Source organism: Hemitrygon akajei, chromosome 18 (assembly GCF_048418815.1).
Source record: "Hemitrygon akajei chromosome 18, sHemAka1.3, whole genome shotgun sequence".
NCBI lineage: Eukaryota > Metazoa > Chordata > Chondrichthyes > Myliobatiformes > Dasyatidae > Hemitrygon > Hemitrygon akajei.
Window position 1 is genome coordinate 35,911,753 of NC_133141.1, and position 21,634 is coordinate 35,933,386.

The following is a 21,634-nucleotide window of genomic DNA, read 5'->3' on the forward strand; positions in this document are numbered from 1 at the left end:
ACTGGCTAGTCTGGGGGGGGGGGGGGGGAGGTGAGGGTCGATACCAAAGATTGAAGCCCAAGGGTTGATCAGTAGTTTGGAAATCAAAGCCCAATGACCAAAGCCTGGAAACTGGAGGCTGGAGGCCTGTTCTTGTGTGTGTGGGAGGGAAGAGCTTGTTTTACTGTTGTTTTGTTTTCTTGTAATATTGATGCTCTGCTGAGCATTGTGGGCATGCTACGTTGGCCCCGGAATGCATGGCAACACTTGCGGGCTGGCCCCAGCACATCTCAAGGATGTGTTGGTTGTTAACGCAAACGACCCATTTCACTGTATGTTTCGATGTACATGTGTTAAATAAATCTGAATAACTTATAAAACATCTAACATCTACAGGTTCGGGCAAACAGTAGTAAAATGGTGAGCTGACGAAATGTCTTTGTGAGGGGTAATCGTTGGCCAGAATGCAGGGGAGACATCCCTACTATATAAAAGTGGAATACTTAGCAGATACTGAATTTTGTGGATAGCAGTCAAGGGAAAAAAAACATATCATCAAAGAGTAGATTCAAAAGGCAATGCCTCAGGAAGGCAGCATCCATCATTAAGGACCGCCATTGCCCAGGATATACCCTCTTCTTATTACTACCATCAAGGAAGAGGTACAGAAGCTTGAAGGCACACACTCAACATTATAGGGACAGCTTCTTGCCCTCTGTGATCAGATTTCTGAATGAACAATGAATCCATGAACACCACCTCACTATTTTTTGCTGTCTTTTATCAATATATATATATATACACAAAGAAATCTAACTCTGTATAATTTTATCATAATTTATTGTATACTTTATGTATTGCACTGTACTTCTGCCACAAAACAACAAATTTCATGACGTAAGTCAGTGATAATAAACTTGATTCTGATTCTAATTGATGTGTATACAATTTTTTAAACAAAGGACCAATACATATTTTAGCTTGTACTTCACAAGAATTTAAATTCTGGTATTGGACAGGTTTGGACAGAACAATAAGTGCAATTCAATTCAATTAATTTCAAAACATGTTTGAGCATCCAGATTTTTGAAATTCCTGAGTCAAACTTCCTTGCCTACAGACGACCCAGTGTAGGGTTTGTCAGACAACTGCGGTCTTTGGTGGCAGGTAGGTCTGTGAGGAGGTAGTCCTGGTTACAAGTTGCAGGGATAATTGGAAATGCTGGTTGTGCGGTGCAGAGGGGTAAGAGCTGGTGGTGATTGGAGGTTTTTGCTTGTTTCCTTGTTGGGCTTTTAGCAATTATCTCTGCAATTCCCAATCCTGAGAACTCATCTCATGAATTTAGCTCTGATTTTGAGAGCCAGGTAATTGAGAGAGCAGCACACAAGATTAACTGGGAAAGGCAGTCAGGAAAAGGAAAGGTGATTTTTGAATCTAAAGCAGTCATTGAGAATGTGACTTGTGACCCCAGACATAATGTCTCCTGTTTCAAGGTACAATTCTAATTTAGTTGCTGACTAGCAATAGAATAGATACGGGACATCATGGACTCTATACTGAAGGGAAGGCAGAGATGAGAATTTGCACAGAGGAAGCTGTTTCATGTTCTGGTCACGTTCTAAGTGACTGGGAAATACATCATCCTGTTGTGTGAGTGTCATGGTCCTGATCGTTAATTCCCTATCTTGCTCCTAATTTCCATAGATTGTTCCACGGTTCCAACCGTTAATTTCCCAATTGCTTCTAATTCGCCTTGAAGACGGCACACCTGGTTTCCATCAAGAACTGCAGTACAAGAACTCCGGCATCACAACCACCAGTCGCCAGATCGTCAGTCTTTTTCCTGTGAGATAACTACGTTTCCCGACCGCTTAGAACTGTTTGTTCTAAGTTTAGCTCCAGTTTCAAGGTTTACCCATGAGACTCCGTCTCTCTGAGTCACGGCTCTGCGTCAGGATCCCTCCTGTTTCTTTCTTTTTATTAATATCAACATATTAAAAATAATATATTGTTACATAATTATTGGGATTACATTGTTAATAGTTAACATACATGGATATATAAACAATAGGTACAAGAGAATTAAGTCTCCCAAAATCATACATGATACAAATATAATGTATACAAAGCAAGAAAAATTGGTATAACAATAAAAAAAAAACAGAAAAAGAAAAAAAATTATATATCCCAAATGAAAAACTAATCTATCCAAAACTAACCATTAACTAAAAAAAGAGAAAGAGAAAGAAACATGGGCTGTTTATAATATCTAAGAAAAGAAAAAGAATCATAACTGTCATCAACTCTGATCCTCTCTACATGTATAAAATCAGAAGAAAAGGAAAGAAATAGGTTTGGAAAAAGGTCAAATTACATCATGTGAAAATATTGAATAAATGGCCTCCAAGTCTTTTCAAATTTAATGGAAGGATCATATATAACGCTTCTAATTTTTTCCAGGATTAAACATAACATAGTTTGAAAGAACCAATGAAATGTGGTAGGGGAATTAATCTCTTTCCAATTCAACAAAATAGATCTTTTAGCCATTAATGTAAGAAACGCAATCATCTGACGAGCTGAAGGAGTTAAGTGAATTGGGTCTATCGTTGGTAAACCAAAAATGGCAGTAATAGGATGAGGTTGTAAATCAATGCTCAATACCGTAGAAATAATATCGAAGATATCTTTCCAATATTTTTCCAAAGACGGACATGACCAAAACATATGAGTTAGAGAGGCTATCTCAGAATGACATCTGTCACATATAGGATTTATATGGGAATAATAACAAACTAATTTATCCTTGGACATATGAGCCCTGTGCACAACTTTAAACTGTATCAACGAATGTTTGGAACATATAGAGGATGAATTAACTAATTGAAGAATTTTTTCCTATTTCTCAATAGGTATAGTAAACCTAAGTTCCCTTTCCCAATCATTCTTAATTTTATAAGATACATCTGAACGTATTTTCATAATTATATTGTAAACAGTTGCTATTACACCTTTCTGAAAAGGATTTATTTCTAAAATTTTCTCTAAAATACTCATAGAATCCAGATTTGGAAAGGTAGGAAGTACAGTGTTTAAAAAGTTCCTAATCTATAGATATCTAAAAAAGTGGGATCTAGGCAAATATATTTATTAGATAATTGTTCAAAAGACATGAAACAATTATCCAAAAATAAATCAGAAAATTGTAGTATACCTTTAGTTTTCCAAGCTAAGTAGGCTTGGTCCATAATAGAGGGATGAAAGAAGAAATTAGATATAATAGGAATTGCTAAAATAAATTGATTCAACCCAAAGAATTTCCAAAATTGAAACCATATGCGTAGAGTGTATTTAACTATCGGATTGTCAATTTGTTTATGCAACTTAGACAGAGCAAAGGGAAGTGAAGTCCCTAAAATAGAACCCAATGAAAACCCTTGTACAGATTTGGTTTCCAAATTTACCCAGTGAGGACTAGAAGTTATATCCAAGTCCCATAACCAACATTTCATATATCGGATGTTGATTGCCCAATAATAAAATCTAAAATTTGGCAATGCCAGTCCACCTTCCTTTTAAGACTTCTGTAAGTATCTTTTACCTAATTTAGGATTTTTATTCTGCCATATATATGAAGAAATTTTTGAATCAACATTATCAGAAAAGATGAACTCAAGCAGGTCGGGCAGCATCAGTTGAAATGAGCAGTCAACATTTCGGGCCGAGACCCTTCGTCAGGACTGAAGAAGGAGGGAGCAGGGGCCCCATAAAGCAGGTGGGGGAAAGGTGGAAAACCAATCAGAGGAAAGATCAAGGGGTGGGGGAGGGGAAGCAGGGAGGGAATAGGCTGGAGAGGTGAAGAAGGAATGTAGTAAGGGGAAAGCACTATGGATAGCAGAAGAAGGCAGAATCATGAGAGAGGTGATAGGCAGCTAGAAGAGGAGACAGAGTGAAAGTGGGATGGGGAAGGGAGAGGGAGGGAATTACCAGAAGTTAGAGAATTTGATGTTCATACCAAGGGGCTGGAGACTACCCAGACGGTATATGAGGTGTTGCTCCTCCAACCTGAGTTTGGCCTCATCATGGCAGTAGAGGAGGCCATGTATTGACATAACCGAATGGGAATGTGAAGCAGAGTTGAAGTGGGTGGCAACCGGGAAATCCTGTCTGTTGTGGCGGACGGAGCGGAGGTGCTCGACGAAGCGGTCCCCCAATCTGCGTCGGGTCTCGCCGATGTAGAGGAGGCCGCACCGGGAGCACCGGATGCAATAGATGACCCCCACCTTCTTTATGGGGCCCCTGTCCCCTCCTTCTTCAGTCCTGACGAAGGGTCTCGGCCTGAAACATTGACTGCTCATTTCAACGGATGCTGCCCGACCTGCTGAGTTCATCCGGCTTGTTTGTACATGTTGATTTGACCACAGCATCTACAGTGTCCTTTGTGTTTATTATCAGAAAAGGATTTTGGAATAAAGATTGGTACCCGCTTGAAATATATATAAAACTTTAGGTAAAATAATCATCTTAATAGCATTGATCCGACCTATCAGAGACAGAGACAGTAGTGACCATTTGGTGAACAAATGTTTAGTCTGATCAATTAAAGGTAAGAGTATAAAGTGATCAGTAACCAATCTAAAAGGTAAACTTCCATAAATTGGAACCTGCATATTTAGGGGAAACAGTTCGCTCTTATTAAGGTTCAGTTTGTAACCAGAAAAATTACTAAACTGAGCCAACAGGGATATAACTGCGGGAATGGATTTCTCAGGATTAGAAATGCATAACAAGTCGTCTGCATATAATGATAACTTATGTATCTCCATCCCACGAGTAATACCAAAAATGTTAGGTGATTCTCGAATAGCAATTGCTAAAGGTTCCAGGGCAATATTGAATAGTAATGGACTAAGAGGCCAACCTTGCCTGGTACCCCAAAATAAACGAAAAAAGAGAGATCTTTGATTATTAGTAAGAACCGAGGCTACTGGGGTGTGATATAACACTTTACTCCAAGATATAAATATCGGACTAAAGTTAAATTTCTCAAGCACAGTAAATAAATATGGCCATTCAACTCTATCAAATGCTTTCTCAGCATCTAATGAAATGACACATTCTGGAGTGCTACGTGAAGGAGTATAAACAATATTCATTAATCGCCTAATATTAAAAGATGAATAACGGTTTTTGATAAATCCAGTTTGGTCCTCAGAGATAATTTGAGGTAATACCTTCTCCAACCTAGTCGCCAGTATCTTGGAAAAGATCTTAGAATCTACTTTCAACAGGGATATCGGTCTATAGGAAGCACAATCAGTAGGATCTTTGTCCTTTTTTAAAATTAAAGAGATGGAAGCTCGATAAAATGATTGTGGTAGTTTACCTAATCTAATTGCTTCTTCAAAAACCCTGCATAACCAAAGAGAAAGAGTAGAAGAAAAAAACTTGAAAAGTTCAACTGTATACCCATCTGGGCCTGGTGCTTTTCCGGAATTCATTGAGGAAATTATACCTTTTGTTTCTGCATCTGTAATAGGAGTTTCTAATGTTAAACGTTCTTCAGGTGATAGTTTCGGAAAATTCAATTTCCCTAAAAAATCATGCATGGTATTGAGATCATGAGGAAATTCAGAGTGATACAGAGAGGAACTGTCCGTCCTGTTTGCTGTTTGACATTTACGCCTGTGTAAGCATCCAAACTCAATCTCTGTGCCTGTGTCCTGCACTTGGGTTCGCTTCCTTCGCTCCTTGTTACAGCGAATGCTTTTGAGCTGTTCTGTTGAGTCTAGGAGCCTCTTATTTATAAATTTGATATTGATTGGAAATATCCTTTAACTCATCTTTGATCAACAGTCAGATTCAGATTCAGTTTATTGTCATTTAGAAACCACAAATGCAATGCAGTTAAAAAAAAAATGAGACAACGTTCCTCCAGAATGATATCACAAAAGAACATGACAAAACAGACTACACCAGAAAACCTACATAACGTTTGGCAATCCCCAATCCAGAGTCCGGAGAGGCTGCTGTGTATTAATATCGCGCTACCATCTTAGCGCGTTCCCCGGTGATGCACCATCAATAACTCACTCTGAGACGTAAGAAGCGAGATATCGGCTTTTATTGACTGGAAGAATGAACAACACTACATCCTGTAGAATGAGGCCGGGCTCAGGCCTCAATCGCCTTTATACAGGGGTCTGTGGGAGGAGCCACAGGAGCAGTCTAGACAGGTATATGTAGTTCACCACACCCAGAAAGGAGCTCCAAATCCACCAGAAAAAACAAGACCAAAAACTAAAGCTACAAGACCTGCACAAAACCACATAGTTACAACATATAGTTACAACAGTGCAAACAATAGCATAATTGATAAAAAAAAACAGACCATGGGCACAGTAAAAATAGTCCAAAGTTGTTAAAGGACTATAAGTTCAAAAGAAATCACCACACAGTTTCCACAAGTCCCCAGGGTCCTGACAGACAGGGTCCCACGCCAGCAGCAGAAGGGAATACCCCTGCTATGGACTTCCACGGCACTGCCGGACTCAACCTTGCAGACGCAGCACACAATGAAAGCTCCATCGAAACCAGCCTCGCAGATGCAGCACACACCAAAAGCGACCTGACCGCAGCGCAGTCGCTGTTGCGATTTAATATTTTCATGCTCTGATCCGCATATTTCTGCGTTGAACATTGTGGGCAAATCGTGTTGGAGCTGGAGTGTGTCCCATCGCATTGTTAGGTTGTATTGGTTGTCAGCACAAACGATACACACACAGAGGCCACTTTATTAGGTACCTCAGTAGCCACTGAGTGTACAGTATTTCACTTATGTTTTCATATACATGTAATAAATAAATTAATCTAATCTGATTATCTATGAGCTAATTTTATTTATATTTTACATGACGGTGAAGTGAGAGTTGCATTTTTACAGCATTTGGATCTTTGAAATGGCCTTGCAGAGATTTAAGAACTTAGGAAATACAGCCTGTGCTGTAAGCAGGGCACACAAGGTTTGTACATGGATAAATAACATTCAACCAGGAGCCAAGACACTTTAAACCAACCTGATGTTATTGCTGTTGGAGGTGGACACCCCTCCACATCCCCAACCACTACTACCTTTATTCGTCACCTTCTGTACTGCCACTCCTGTGCCTAGCGTCACTTTATGGACATACAATCGATCTACGTATATAAGTTATCTTATGTATTTATACTTATTGAGCTTTTTAAATAATATTATTGTGTTCTTTGTCTTAATGGTTTTATATTGAGCTGCATCAGACCAGAGTAACAATTATTTCATTCTCCTTTACACTTGTGTACTGGAAGTAACATTAAACAATCTAGAATCTTTGAATCAGTTTCAATGTTTCAATGTACATACGACAAATAAAGCTGGTCTTTATGATCTCTAAATATAAAATGTGAAGCTTGATTCCCTGGAATAAATATACCGTAAAAACAAGGTTTCAGGTTCACCCAGGTTTGATCCTGAAATCAGCGCTGTTTATGTCAGGTTTTGACATTCCTCCTGTGACCACAGGAGTTCTAATGTCCTCTCACATCCCAAAGACATGGAGGTAGGTTAACTAGCTGCTTTAATGTGGGTGAGTTGCAGGAAATTCATGGTAATTTGATGGACTGTTGTAAAAGCAGGGATATATTAGGGAAACTTGATTGATGGGATTGCTCTGACAGCCAGTATAGATAGATAGATAGATAGATAGATACTTTATTCATCCCCATGGGGAAATTCAACTTTTTTCCAATGTCCCATACACTTGTTGTAGCAAAACTAATTACATACAATACTTAACTCAGTAAAAAAATATGATATGCATCTAAATCACTATCTCAAAAAGCATTAATAATAGCTTTTAAAAAGTTCTTAAGTCCTGGCGGTAGAATTGTAAAGCCTAATGGCATTGGGGGAGTATTGACCTCTTCATCCTGTCTGAGGAGCATTGCATCGATAGTAACCTGTCGCTGAAACTGCTTCTCTGTCTCTGGATGGTGCTATGTAGAGGATGTTCAGAGTTTTCCATAATTGACCGTAGCCTACTCAGCGCCCTTCGCTCAGCTACCGATGTTAAACTCTCCAGTACTTTGCCCACGACAGAGCCCGCCTTCCTTACCAGCTTATTAAGACGTGAGGCGTCCCTCTTCTTAATGCTTCCTCCCCAACACGCCACCACAAAGAAGAGGGCTCCTCTTTGGCCTCAATATATACTCAATAGGCCAAATGGCCCCTTCCATCATCTAACAAAATGTGATTAATTTCTGTAGATTGTCATTGCTTGTTAGAGTTCCTCTTTTTCTTTGTTTTGCAATGTCTGCGATGATTACGCTGTGTGATTGTGAAAAAAAAGGGTTTGCACGAGCTCAGTTTATGATCTGTGATACAGTATTTGCTGTTCTCTATTTATGAGAGCTGCAACGCTGAAGTTACCTCCTGTCTCTGGGACCATTCACCATCTGCCAGTATACCAGCCTGCCTGTTTGAAAAGGTAAGCATCTTGGAATTTTTGGTTGAACTACAGGGATTTTAATATTTTCTTCATAATATTTATCACTGCATAAATTAAGATGATTCCTTCCAGATGTGGTAAATCCAGTCCAGGTGCCATGTAGTACGGCTTAATAATTTCTTAATGTTGAACACTGGAAACACCACTCACTTTGTACTTTCTAACTTTTCCACTGCACATTTACATGTACACTATGTGACTATGCCACATAGAATTAAAACTACTCAGCATCTACATGCCCCTTGGAAAATCTCACATTTTCAGTAATAATATCTAATTCTTTTGGTTATAAATATATTCTTTGAAACTTGAAACTTCCAAAAATTTTTGAGCAATTTTCGGTTGCTTTCATTAGCACTGTGCTGTTTACATTAAGAGTAAAAATTATGTGGTAACATTTTAAAAATCTGTTTGTGGTGATATTCTACAAGTGACTAGTTCAATGAACATTGACTTGCTTTTCATTGTTCCTGCATTCAGAACCTGGTCTAAATGATGTGATCTTTAAGCCAAAATGTTTCCCCTTTTCAGGGCCTGATGCACGATTTTGACCCCAAAGTGTCAGCAGTTGCTTTCCTCCAACAAATGCTGTTTGATCTGTTGATTTCTTCCGCAAGTCACTGCCTGATTATAATATATGTTTGTGGAAAGTGATCTATCCAATGCTAGCTCTGTTTCAAAGCAACACACATAAAATGCTGGAGGAACTGGGTCTGGCAGCATCTACGGGCTCCAAACAGTCTTTCCAGATGAGGCAATACTTCAGCTGCGAATCTGCTGATGTTGTCTATTGTATACGGTGTTCTCAATGCAGCCTCCTCGACATTGGTGAGACCCGCCATAAATTGGGGGACCACTTTGTCAAGCACCTCAGCTCCATCCACCAAAAGCAGAACCTCCCAGTAGCCAATCATTTTAATTCGCATTCCTGTTCCGATATGTCGATCTATAGCCTCCTCTTGTGACCAGATGAGGCCACCCTCAAGGTGGAGGAGCAACACCTTATACTCTGTCTGGGTATCCTCCAACCTGATGGCATGAATATCGATTTCTTTCCAGTAAACAAATTTACCCCCCCCCCCCCCCACTATTCCCCACTCTGATCTTTCACTTCTTCTCACCTGCCTGGGTCCCCTCTTCATTCCCTTTTTCCTATGGTCCACTCTCTTCTTTTGTCAGATTCTTTCTTCTCTATCCCTTGACCTTTCCCACTAGTCTGGCTAGACCTACCCCCTTGCAGCCAGCCTCCTTCCCCTCCCCCCAACTTTCCATTGATGCTGCCTGACCTGCTGAGTTCCTCCAGCATTTTGTGCATGTTGCTCAAGATTTCTAGCATCTACAGATTTTCTCTTGTTTATGACTTATGAGCTGTTTCCTTCTTTTGAGTTGCTTCCTAACTTGCTAAGTATTTCCATCATTAATTTTCCACTTAATGTTTGTTGATTTTTAGAATCATGTTTCAAAAGATAACCAAGAAAATTGTGGAGGAGATGGACCCTGAAGGCCTTGCATTGATCCCTATGAAAAGCGCATATTTTTCTGATCACTACAAGCCTCTTCGTCTCCTCATCAAGATGAAGAAATCCTTCTTTTCCACTAGAGAGGGATATGCTCCAACATCAATCAGACTGACTGATATATTGAAAGATGGCCAAGATTTAGATTTTGGTAATATCTGCCATTTTTTAAATTTCTGAGAATTCAAATCTACATTGCAATCTTAAGTGGTTACAAATGTGAAGTAATGTTGTAAAAGGGAGATGTTTGCTCAGTGGCAATTACCCAGAATAACATCCATTTTCTTGTCACACTGTGACAACAGAAGGATTTCAATACAAGTAATTAAATTTAGTCAGAATAAAAAGCTGCTATCAGTACAAATGTCCAAGAAGGTTCAGTTTGTTATCAAAGCACATATGTGAAAATTGTGAAACCCGATGTCTTCAATATTAGAAAGTAGAGAGAGAGTAAAACAAAGAGGAAGTGCAAGTGAATGTAATAATAGGCTGAACTTCCATTTGGAAATGAAAGTGCATTCGTCACCACTGGAAACAGGAGATTCTGCAGATGCTGGAAATCCAGAGTTAAACACACAAAATGCTGGGGGAACACAATGTGGCATCAATTCGGGGAATAAACAGTTGATGTTTCTGGCCCAGACCCTTCCTCGGTGCTGGAAAAGAAGGGAGAAAGAAGTCAGAATGAGGTGGAGAGGAGAGAGTAGAAGCTATCAGGTGATAACTGAGGCCAGGCGCGGGGGAAGGCCAGTGGGTGACAGAGTGGGGATAAAGTAAGCTGCTGGGTGGGGAAAGGTGGAAGAAGTAAAGGGCTGAGGAAGAAGACGGTGGCCAGTAGACCATGGAAGAAAGGGAAGGAGGAGTAAAACTAAAGGGAAGTGATGGGCAGGTAAAGAAAGCTTCTCACCTAATTGTAGAAGGCACTGTGGCTTTAGACTTGTCTGCTGTGACACACTTTACAGTGTAGACCATCCGTAAGGGACTGTGAGAATCAGGAACTCTGTTATCTTCATGAAGGTTGGCCAATCGATTATGGTGAAAAGTTCTCCAGCAAAAGACAATGAATCATGTTGTAAAAATCAATTATTTTAACAATACTTTACTGAAAGTAAGGATTCATGCACACAAATGGGATTAAAATTGAGCAGTTTTTGAGAAGATGGGTGGCCAGATGTATTTTATACCATAAATTATCCAAGGACAGAGCTTTGTGAAGATTAAAACAATGTACTCTTTAGAAGTCTCCATTATCACTGACAGCAAATTCCTGTGTGGTAAGATTAGATTAGATTAGATTTAACTTTATTGTAATTGTGCCAAGTACAGTTATAAAACCAATGAAATGCAGTTAGCATCTAACCAGAAATGCAAAGAATAGTGTTATTTACAAAATAACTGCAAATAAAAAGTGCTACAGCACACAGATATAAAAGTACTGAGACAGTACAATATGGGTGCAATACTGCTTAGCGCTGTGATGTGAGGTTCAGCAGGGTCACAGCCTCAGGGAAGAAGCTCTTCCTGTGCCTGCTGGTGTGGGAGCGGAGGCTCCTGTAGTGCCTACCAGATGAGAGGAGAGTAAAAAGTCCATGGTTAGGGTGAGATGCATCCTTGATAATGCTTTTCGCCCTGCCCAGGCAGCGTTTATGGTAGATGTTCTCAATGGTGGGCAATTGTTTGCCGATAATCCGCTGGGCAGTTTTCACCACACGCTGGAGAGCTTTGCGGTCCGATACGGGACAATTGCCATACCACACTGAAATGCAGTTGGTAAGTATGCTCTCAATGGTACAGCGGTAAAAGTCTGTCAGAATCCTGGGACAGAGGTGAGCTTTCCTGATGCTCTGCAGGAAATAAAGGCACTGTTGTGCCTTTTTGATCAGAATGGACATTGTTATCAGTTTATCGTTAATAAACTCTAGTTAGTTCTCTGATGTTACAGCAGGAAATAACCTATAAAAGCTAATAATGGATTTATTTTCTTTCTCTAGGATTGACCAACTCAAGCTTTGCCAATTACTCTGAGGATTTCAGCGGCACAGTCAAAGGGAAAGCTGATGTGAATGTCAGTAATATTGAGTCAGGAATACGAGTGTCAGGAAGTACTTCTAATTCCTTATCTGTCATGGAAATGAGAAAACAAATAATAGATGTAAATAAATTACTGGATGTTATTGGAAGCAGGTAATCATACCTCACCAAGTTAGGCTAATAAGCCAAAGTACACATTGTGACTACTTTATTAGATATACCGGTATACCTATTTGATAATGCAAATGTCTAAACAGCCAATCATGTGGTAGCAATTGAATGCTTAAAAGCATGCAGGGGTTCAGTTGTTGTTCAAAATGGGGAAGAAATGTGATCTGAATGACTTTATCCATGGAATGATTATTGGTGCCAGATGGGGTGGTTTGAGTATCTCAGAAACTGCTGATTTCCTGGGATTTTCATGTACAACAGTCTCTAGAATTTACAGAGAATGGTGCAAAAAGACCATCCAGTGAATAGTGTTTCAATGGGCTTTAACACCATGTTAAAGAGAGAGTTCAGAGGAGAATGGTCAGACTGGTTCAAGCTGACAGGAAGGTAACAGTGACATGTGTTACAACAGTGGTGTGGAGAGGAGCAGCTCTGAATGCACAATGTGTCACACCTTCACGTGGATGGGCCACAGCAGCAGAAGGCCAAAGATATGCACTCAGTGGCCACTTTATCAGGTACAAGAGTTACCCAATAAAGTGGCCACTGGGTGTAAGCTGACATAGTGTATTTTTCACTGTGGTCTGGAGTTAGCCAGCTTGTTTTTCTTTGCTTGGTGTTAGAGTGTGAAAACCAATGGCATATCCTTTCAGACTCAACTCTGCTTTGAACAAATTATCAAACTTTCAACCTATGTTGAAGTTGAATAAGATGATGGTGAGGCCTAATTTGGAGTATTATGTGCACTTCTGGTCACCTGCTTACAGGGAAGATACCTATAGAATTGAAAGAATGCAGAAAAAATTACAAGGATATTGCCAGGACTTGACGACCTGAATTATCGAGAAATGTTGAATAGGTTAGGACTTTACTCCCTGGAGCATAGAAGAATAAGAGGAGATTTGATCGCATATATGAAATTGAGTGGTATAGATAGGGTAAGTGCAAGCAGGTTGAGACAAGATCTGGAGGTCATGGTTAAGGGTGAAAGGTGAAATGTTTAAGGGGAACATGAGGGGGACATAGTCACTCAGAGTGTGGAACGAGCTGCCAACGGAAGTGGTGCATATGGGTTCAATTTCAACATTTAAGCGAAGTTTGGATGGGTACATAGATGGGAGGGGTATGGAGGTCTATGGTCCCGGTGCAGCTCAATGGAACCAGGTAAAATAATAGTTCAGTATGGATTAGAAGGGCCGATGGGCCTGCTTCTGTGCTGTATGATGGTAATGGGTTATGTATTTTTATAACATTTTAATGTTTCCAAATATATGTAACACTTGACAATTGGCTGAGGCAAAATATCTGACAAACTGGCTGCAAATGTAATTTTCAACAATTTGCCAGGTGAGACTTGCTTCAGCCTCCTGTAGGTGATAGGATTGACAACCATGCGGTCCCACATCACACAGGGTCTTGCATGTAGCATCAATCATGGGGATCAACTGCAGGTCAGTGCAGATTTAATGTGTGGGTCAATGGAGAATGCAATAGACTTGCAAATAGTACAATTTTATTTCCAACAAAACTATATCAGCAGTAGATTAAAAATACACTGGATTATTGCACAGAATAATTCCAATTATTGTTTTTGATAAAAACTCTGATGGTGATGGAGTTGGAGATTCCATTAATGGAGAAGGCTATTTTGTGACTTTGTTTAAACATGGGGAGCCTGATGCACGGGTAGCCATCACACAGTCCTTGACAGATCGGGGTCAGGGTCCAGTGGCATGGAATAAAAGATGACTGGGGACCCTTCACGGCTGTAGCCTTCCTTCACCTTCTCTGTCGTTGTGATGTGTCGTCATCTTCTGCCAGCTCCACCGTTGAGTCTTGGTTGGATCACTCTCTGTCTGGAACCAACCCCCCCACTCCCCCTGACCTTACCGACATGGGTGACCCTACCAGGAGTTCAGCATCAAATGATCTAACTCCAGACAGCATCATTCCTGATATTTCAGGAGCTTGCATGTCTCTGCACCAGGTCAGGTGATGAACCTTGGAGAAAAACAAACTCTGAAAAGATTCATGAGTAAGGTGAAAGTTAGTTTGAATAAACTGATGTCTAATTTCACCATCACCACCTCCTTCCTCAGTCAGTCTTTTATAAATAATCAGTACCATTTTTATTTGTCTTATCTCCTCAGGAAGGTGAACAGAGAACACAGCTTTATGAAGCAGCTTATGATGGATGTTGTTTATGTAGTGTCAGAAGTGATAGAGACGGAAAAGCCATGTACTGTAGATTGGACATTTCAGGCAGAATCAAAACTATCTATACTGCTTAAAATTCTGAAGGTGAGTATAATTTATTCATTTCATAATCCTTAAACTTTCATTATCATTATCCTTGTTTTTATATTTATAATTATTGCTTTTTATGTGGCACCTGATCTGGAATAACAATCATTTCATTCTCCTTTACACTTGTGTACTGACGAATTACAATAAACATCTTGAATCTTGAAAAACTAAAGCAGAGATAAAGATCCAAGTCAGCCAATAGATCCTTAGAAACCTGGACACAAGAGATCCTGCAGATGCTGGAAAACCTGAGCAACCAATACATAAAGAAATAGGGAAATCCAGCAACTTGTGTGTGTTGCTCAAGAATTCACACACAAAATCAAAGAAGTCAGCAGGTCAGGTGGCATCAATGGAGAAGAATAAATAGTCGATGTTTTGGGTCGAGACCCGAGCCCTAATGAAGGGTCTCAGCCTGAGGCATTGACTCTATATTCCTCTCCACAGATGCTGCCTGACCTGCTGAGTTCCGCCAGCATTTGGTGTGTGTTACTCTGGGTTTCCAGCATCTACAGAATCTCATATGCTTACTGGCGTGGGTACCTGACCACTTAAACCCAGTCGCTTCGGGCAGATGAGGCTCGTCAGCCGTGGTTGGCAACTCTCCGAGGAGAGGGAAAACTCTGATCTCAAACCTCCACTGTCTTGCAGCTATACCCACTCATGGGGTAGGATTCGGGAGCAGGGGCGTATCTACGGAAAATAGCGCCTACGGCAAGCACTGAAATTACGCCCCTGTCCAAACATCTGACACCCATCTTTTAGATAACTTTACTATAATATCAGCTGAAAAATACAAGTCAAGCTCGTTAATCTTTTAATTAACAAATGATGACACTACATGAAAATTATAACTGCACCTTCTTTGCTTTCACTGATGCCAATTGGTCTATGATGTGATCAAAGTCAGTTTTGTCAGTTTCTTCTCTTACTACATCAGCAGAGCAAGATCACAGAGTCTGCCTTGACCCGTGGAGGCTCTCAAATATGAAAGTATTAGTTCTAACTTGCTGAATGATCTCTCACAGCTGGCGATGGAAACTGCGATGGTTAGCATTAACTGAATAGCAACATGAAGATTAGGGAAGACGCTCTCATCTCCATACTGAACAATAATTCAAGAAGCTCTTCAGGTCTTGATATTTTCATGTTGACCCGCCTTGATGGCAACATTCTGCAGTCCAAAATTTCTTCATATAGCTGCTGTCCATCAACATCGGAGCTGTACAATTCGCCCAAATTTTCACACTTCTTTAGGTCGTTACTGTCGGCGCCGTAACACAGTCCCTCGACATCGAAAAGGAATCCAAACTTGGCGTCAGTGTCGTGCAAACGAGCGAACCTTTCATCCATTTCTCTGTGAAGACGGTCGAGTGTTCCCTTCATGACTCTTTCCATTTCCTCCTTAGCTGTTAACCCAGCGTCTCTCGAGTTCTCATCAGCCATTCGTTTCTTTCGTCTTTGACGTTTTTCAACTTCAATATTCCATTCTTGACAGAGACCGACTCCTTCTTTGAGTGACTCACTGACCAACACTTCTCTTTCATCATAAAAATGATCTTGGAGGGCTTTCAAATCCAGGGCAGCATCGTGGAAGATCACGCTAGGATCCTGCAGCCTCTTTTGAATACGGTCAATGCGAATGAGTACTTTGTTCCAAAATCCTAGCAAAATCAGCAAATCGTAACTCAACATGCGGTTGTACAGCTGCCTTGCGTCACTTCTTGTTTCACTGGTCTCGTTTTCATTGTCTGTCACGTCCTGGAGAACTTGAAGTATCTCCTCAATGTACTTGTTGACGGGCTTCACTGTTTCTGTCCTTGCAATCCACCTGGTTTTGGACTCCAACTTAACAACCACAGGCACGGCGTTTTTGAGTTTTTCCCAGCGCTGTGTTGAACGAGTGAAAAACACGTAGGGAGCTTCAATGGTTCCAAAAAACGTGACCATCATTGTATCCTGCTTGGCTGCATGTACATCCACCAAGTTGAGTGAGGGATGGTCACAATTCACAAACACTGCCAGGTTGTTTTTCTCACTTATTCTTTGATGAACACCACTTCTGTGTCCAGCCATCACAGCAGGATTGTCATACCACTGTGACAGACAGTCTTTTAAGTCCATTTAGTCCTTCTCTAGCTGTATCAAGATGTCTTCAACCAAGCTGTCAGCATCCTTCTGGCTTATCTGGATAAAACCAAGGAAGGACTCTCTAACACGAACTATTTTCCTCTCAGAATCAACTTCCACATACCTCACTACTTCTGACGTCTGCTCACGGTGTGCCTGATCAAGAGTCGAGTCGAACATGAGACCATAGTACTTGGCTTTACGAATGCTTCTCAGTAAACTCTGGCGAACAGTGGATGCCATCATGTGGATGAATTTGTTCCTGGTGAAAGATAAGACGTGGATCCAGGATGACTTTCCAAATGAGTGAGGTGTTCTTTTATGACAGGGTCGAAGATGGCCAGTAGTTTCAGTAAGCCAAGGAAATTTCCAACATTGGAGTCATTGTCTAGCTGAAGTGATTCCCTGTGTCCTCGCAAAGCCAGGTTCTGAGTCGCAAGGGATTTTATGCAGTGAAGGATTCTCGTCAAGATATCACGCCACTTCTCCTTTTCCTTCTCAATCTGTGACTGAAATACCACGTCAATAACTCCTCTGTTTCCAGCTAAATTTCTTTCCATTTCCTTCCACTGTGTGAAGCATTTCTAATAATTCTTGGCATTTTCATGAACACTAATCCTTTCAGGTGCTTTTCAGTCGTTGAATCCGCTTTCCTGCTCCAATGAGGATTGCTGGTCTGACCGGGAATAGAGAAGACAACAGATACAAAATGCAGACTTTTTAGAAGGGAGATAGACGAGCCATGAGCGAGTCACTTCCTCACCACGACCATTTCCCAATTTCCTCTTGAACCAAGTTTTGGTCATTGAGCAGTTATTTGTTGGTAGGAAAGGCCTCGCACTGTTCTGGAAATACTTCGAACCCAGCTTTATTATTTCTGTTCTCAATGCATCAGGCAGAATTGCTTTTCCGGTATCCTTGTCGAACTTCAGAAGTCCAATGTCATGCTGTTCAATCACTCCTGGTATGACAGTTTGAGGCTCTTTGACACCATCCAGTTCACTAGGTTCAGTGTTGTCAGGTTCAATCTCATCAGGTAAAATTTCGTCAATAAACTCAACATCACCACCACCACCACCATCGTCTTCCCCTCCTGTCATGTCCATGTTCTCTGTGGTAGCCTCACTCTTAATCTCGTCATACTCAGATTTATCTGACTTGACTTTCTCCTCGGCTTGCGACACATTTGTACTTGATCCACCTTTGGATTCTAACAAACTTGTAGCAGGTGCAGGCGACTCCATGGAACGTGTCAAACTACTTGTTCCGGGCTTTTCAAAGAAGGGCATGAAGAACTTGCTCGACTTGTTGGCTTCCTCCACCTCCAACTTTCGTCTCTTCCGTCCTTCAGCTCCACTTTCCTTCTTCTTCGTGAAGAAACGTTTCATGGTATTCTTACACAATGCTCTGAAATAAGGCCATCCTAGTGCTTCTCACCCATGATAATCAAAGACAGATCATACATCTGAAGAAAATTCTTTGCTCACTATCCAAGGATGGCTTGTCTGACTTTAATAGAAACTGCTCAGTGGTGCCCCCCTTCAAGTGGCACCCAGGGCACGTGCCGTACCTGCCATACCTTAGATATGCCACTGTTCGAGAGTAAACTCCAAGGAAAAGTCCGGAGCTGAAGTCCCTGAGGCAGCCCTACATTGAGATCAACACTATCTGGCAACTCCTGCATCGACAATGGTGCAAAACTGTAAGTCTCTGCTGTTCCTTTGGGTTCATCAGCTGTGTGGAGAGGGGGAGCCTGCTTCATGGCAACAGCTTGCTCTCCATGTTGTACTGCCCTGGCTTGCGTATCATGTTGACAGCTAGGACACTACATCCACGGTCGATCTCGACCCATGAAGGGCATTAAAAGAAAACAAATTTCAGAATTTTGTGCATGTTACTTGGAAGCCTGGATTGTCTTTTGCTGGCATTTTCACATTTTTCAGGATAAGCGTGGGTATGTTTAGGGTCGCGTGCAAATACGGCAATCCTGAGCTTATTGACTGAGCTACACAGGTCATGTCTTGGCTATGGTTGCATCGAGACCTCATGAGAACCTTGGAGCTCTCTGAGATATCTCAGCACTTTCCTTGGTGACATAGTATTTAATGCTGTCTCATAGTTGCGCAGATCCAGGTTATTTGACTTCTGAATCACTTAGTGGGAAAAGGATCAATCAGGAGTTGATGGGACTATCTGAGAGAATAAGTTAAAAGGGTGCAGGGAAATCAGGAGAGGGATAAATGGGCAAATGGGTTTGCTCTCCTGCGAGCTGGCATTAACCCAACGGAGTAAATGGCCTTTATCTGTCCCTTTATAAGGATGAGGTAATGTCTCTTTATTGTTTTCTAACCTCTTGCAGTTAGGTTTGTCTGAGAAACAATTTAAAGATTTGATTCATTCAGAGTCCACTTACACTTTCTTTAATAGGTTGTATCTATGTCGTGAAAATGATGATTTTACCTAGATTTTTATATATTTTTCAAAATATACCTATCTTTTTAACTAAAAATGTTTTGATCAAATTGACTCTATTATTTTGTCTTTTATTTGGAACAATAAAAGATCAAAAATTAATAAGTATTATTTACAAAAATCTAAAAAAGATGGTGGTCTTGCACTTCCTAATTTAAGATTGTATTATTGGGCTGTTAATATTCAACAATTATGTTTTTGGCTATATTAGTTCGATAACAGCCAAAAACCAGCGGATTGATTTGGAATTAAAAGCTATCAAACAATTCATTATTAGGAGCTCCATTACCTTTACAACTCTCTAAAATTCCAAATTTAAATCTCTACCCTCTTATTAAACAGTCCTTACGGATTTGGTTTCAGTTTCACAACTTTTAAAATTTTAAACAATTTAAATTGTCCAGCTGTTTATATCGAAGCTTTTTATTTAAATCTTCAATAACCGATCCCATTTTTCTCTTATGGAGAAATAAGGGGATCTGTTTTTTTTGCAGATTTATTTTGTGATGGTTGATTGATGACTTTTGAAGAGCTAATTAGTACATATTCTCTCTCTCATACACACTTTTTGAAATATCTTTAGGTTAGACACTTTTTACAAAAATACTTACTTAAGTTTCCATACATGCAAGAATCTGATTTGTTGGATATTATTTTGAATATGAATCCTTTCATAAGAGGTTCCATTGGTAGAATTTATAATTTATTTTTACTACAAAAAGATAACCTCTCACTAAAGATTAAACAAGATTGGGAGAGAGAACTTAATATGACCTTTGTTAATGTAGATTGGTTGCGAGTTCTGAAAATGGTCAATTCTTCTTCGATATGTGCCAATCACTGTTTAATTCAATTTAAAATTGTTCACCGTTATTATTTAACAAAGGGGAGACTATCCAAAATATTTCCTAACATAGCCAATTATTGCGATATGTGTAAAACTGAAGTAGCCACTTTGTCACATGTGTTCTGGTCATGTTCTTCATTAAAATTGTTTTGGAAATCTTTATTTTCTACAATTTCTAAAGCTCTGAAAATTAATCTACAACCTAATACATTGACTGTTCTATTTGGAATAGTTCCGCATCATATTCAGGGTATTTCATCTTCAGACCAACATATAATTGCATTTGTTACATTGTTGGCAAGAAGGGCTATTTTATTGAAATGGAAAGATACCTCTGTTCCTACATTAATTCAATGGTTTTCTCAAGTAATGTTATGCTTAGTTTGGAAAAAATTAGTAGAACTTTTGATCCTCGATTTGATTTTGAGAGAAGATGGGATTTTTTTGCCAAATATTATCATTTAATTTGAATTAATTTATATTGTTTCCTTCCAATTTTATTTTCTATGAATGTGAATTGGCGGTTGATGATTTTTCTTCTTTATATATATAGATGATGGTAAGATGTATTGCTCCGCGAGATGATTCCTAATAGGTTTTTATTCTTCTTTTTTTTTCTTTTCTTTCTTTTTTTTCTTTTTTCTTTTTCCTTCTCTTGGAGTTAGTGGTTTTTTTAGTTAGTTGGGGATCTCTTTTTTCCATCTTTCTTTTATAAAATTTTTTTTCATGATCATATATTATTTTTGATAAGTTTTTTTCAGCTTTATTAATTGTATATATATCAACTTGTTGAAGTTTTGTATCATCTTATAGCTGTAGAAGATTATCAATAAAAAGATTTTAAAAATGAAATAAAACAAAATATTATGACAAATAAGTTAATAAATATAATTTATAAAATGGATCACCGATAAACGGTAAACACTCAACAGTGCAGGAAACAGTAAACAGCTCGCTGTCCTAGTGACACGACCTCGGTGGTGGCAGAGTATTCAATGGTTTATTTTTTCTCCTTTTATCCCTGTGGTTTGTAGGGTCCATTTAAGTTTTGATTAAAATTGTCTTAATCACTCTGCATTACTGAAGTTAGGTTATAGTCCAGCTATGTAATTCTTGACTTCCCTGCAAAATGAGCTTTTGTACGATTAACTTTCACAGTTAAATATTGTTGTCTTCTTTGTTGCCTTAGGTTAAAAGTGGATTCGGTATGAACTTGGAGAAGAAGTTAACTTTTTCAGCCGGAACAACAATTGCGTACAAGGTCTCTGAACTGAGGATTTCTTCAGAAGACATCATGGGTATGTAATATGAAGATAAAATGATTACTTGAATATGAGGCAACATAAGTGAATCTATAGATGCTGGAAATAAATAAAAAACACAAAACACTGGCAGAACTCAGCAGGCCAGACAGCATCTATGGGAGGAGGTAGTGACGAGGTTTCGGGCCGAAACCCTTCATCGGGAGTAAAGTAACATGGGATGGTTGATGGGGGGATAAGAAGTGGGGGGAGGGATGAATTAGAGAGCAGGGAAGTGATAGGCTGGAGTGAAATGGGCTAGGGGGAAGGTGGAGAATTATGGGAAATAAAAGAGAAAGAAAGTAGGGCTGGGGGCAGATTATAGTGAGGGGGGAA

General features: G+C 39.8%; 1 protein-coding gene across 1 annotated transcript in view; it reads left to right on the plus strand.

Moving 5' to 3' along the window:
• The window catches only part of LOC140741316 (gasdermin-A3-like), a 47,640-nt gene that overhangs the window by 4,949 nt on the left and 21,057 nt on the right, over positions 1–21,634 (plus strand). Inside the window, exons 2-7 of the mRNA XM_073071394.1 lie at positions 1,684–1,824; positions 8,400–8,501; positions 9,973–10,190; positions 12,031–12,223; positions 14,392–14,542; positions 21,187–21,295. Coding sequence (XP_072927495.1) covers positions 8,419–8,501; positions 9,973–10,190; positions 12,031–12,223; positions 14,392–14,542; positions 21,187–21,295 — 754 coding nt within the window. The 5' untranslated portion in view covers positions 1,684–1,824; positions 8,400–8,418. The remainder of the gene's footprint in view (positions 1–1,683; positions 1,825–8,399; positions 8,502–9,972; positions 10,191–12,030; positions 12,224–14,391; positions 14,543–21,186; positions 21,296–21,634) is intronic.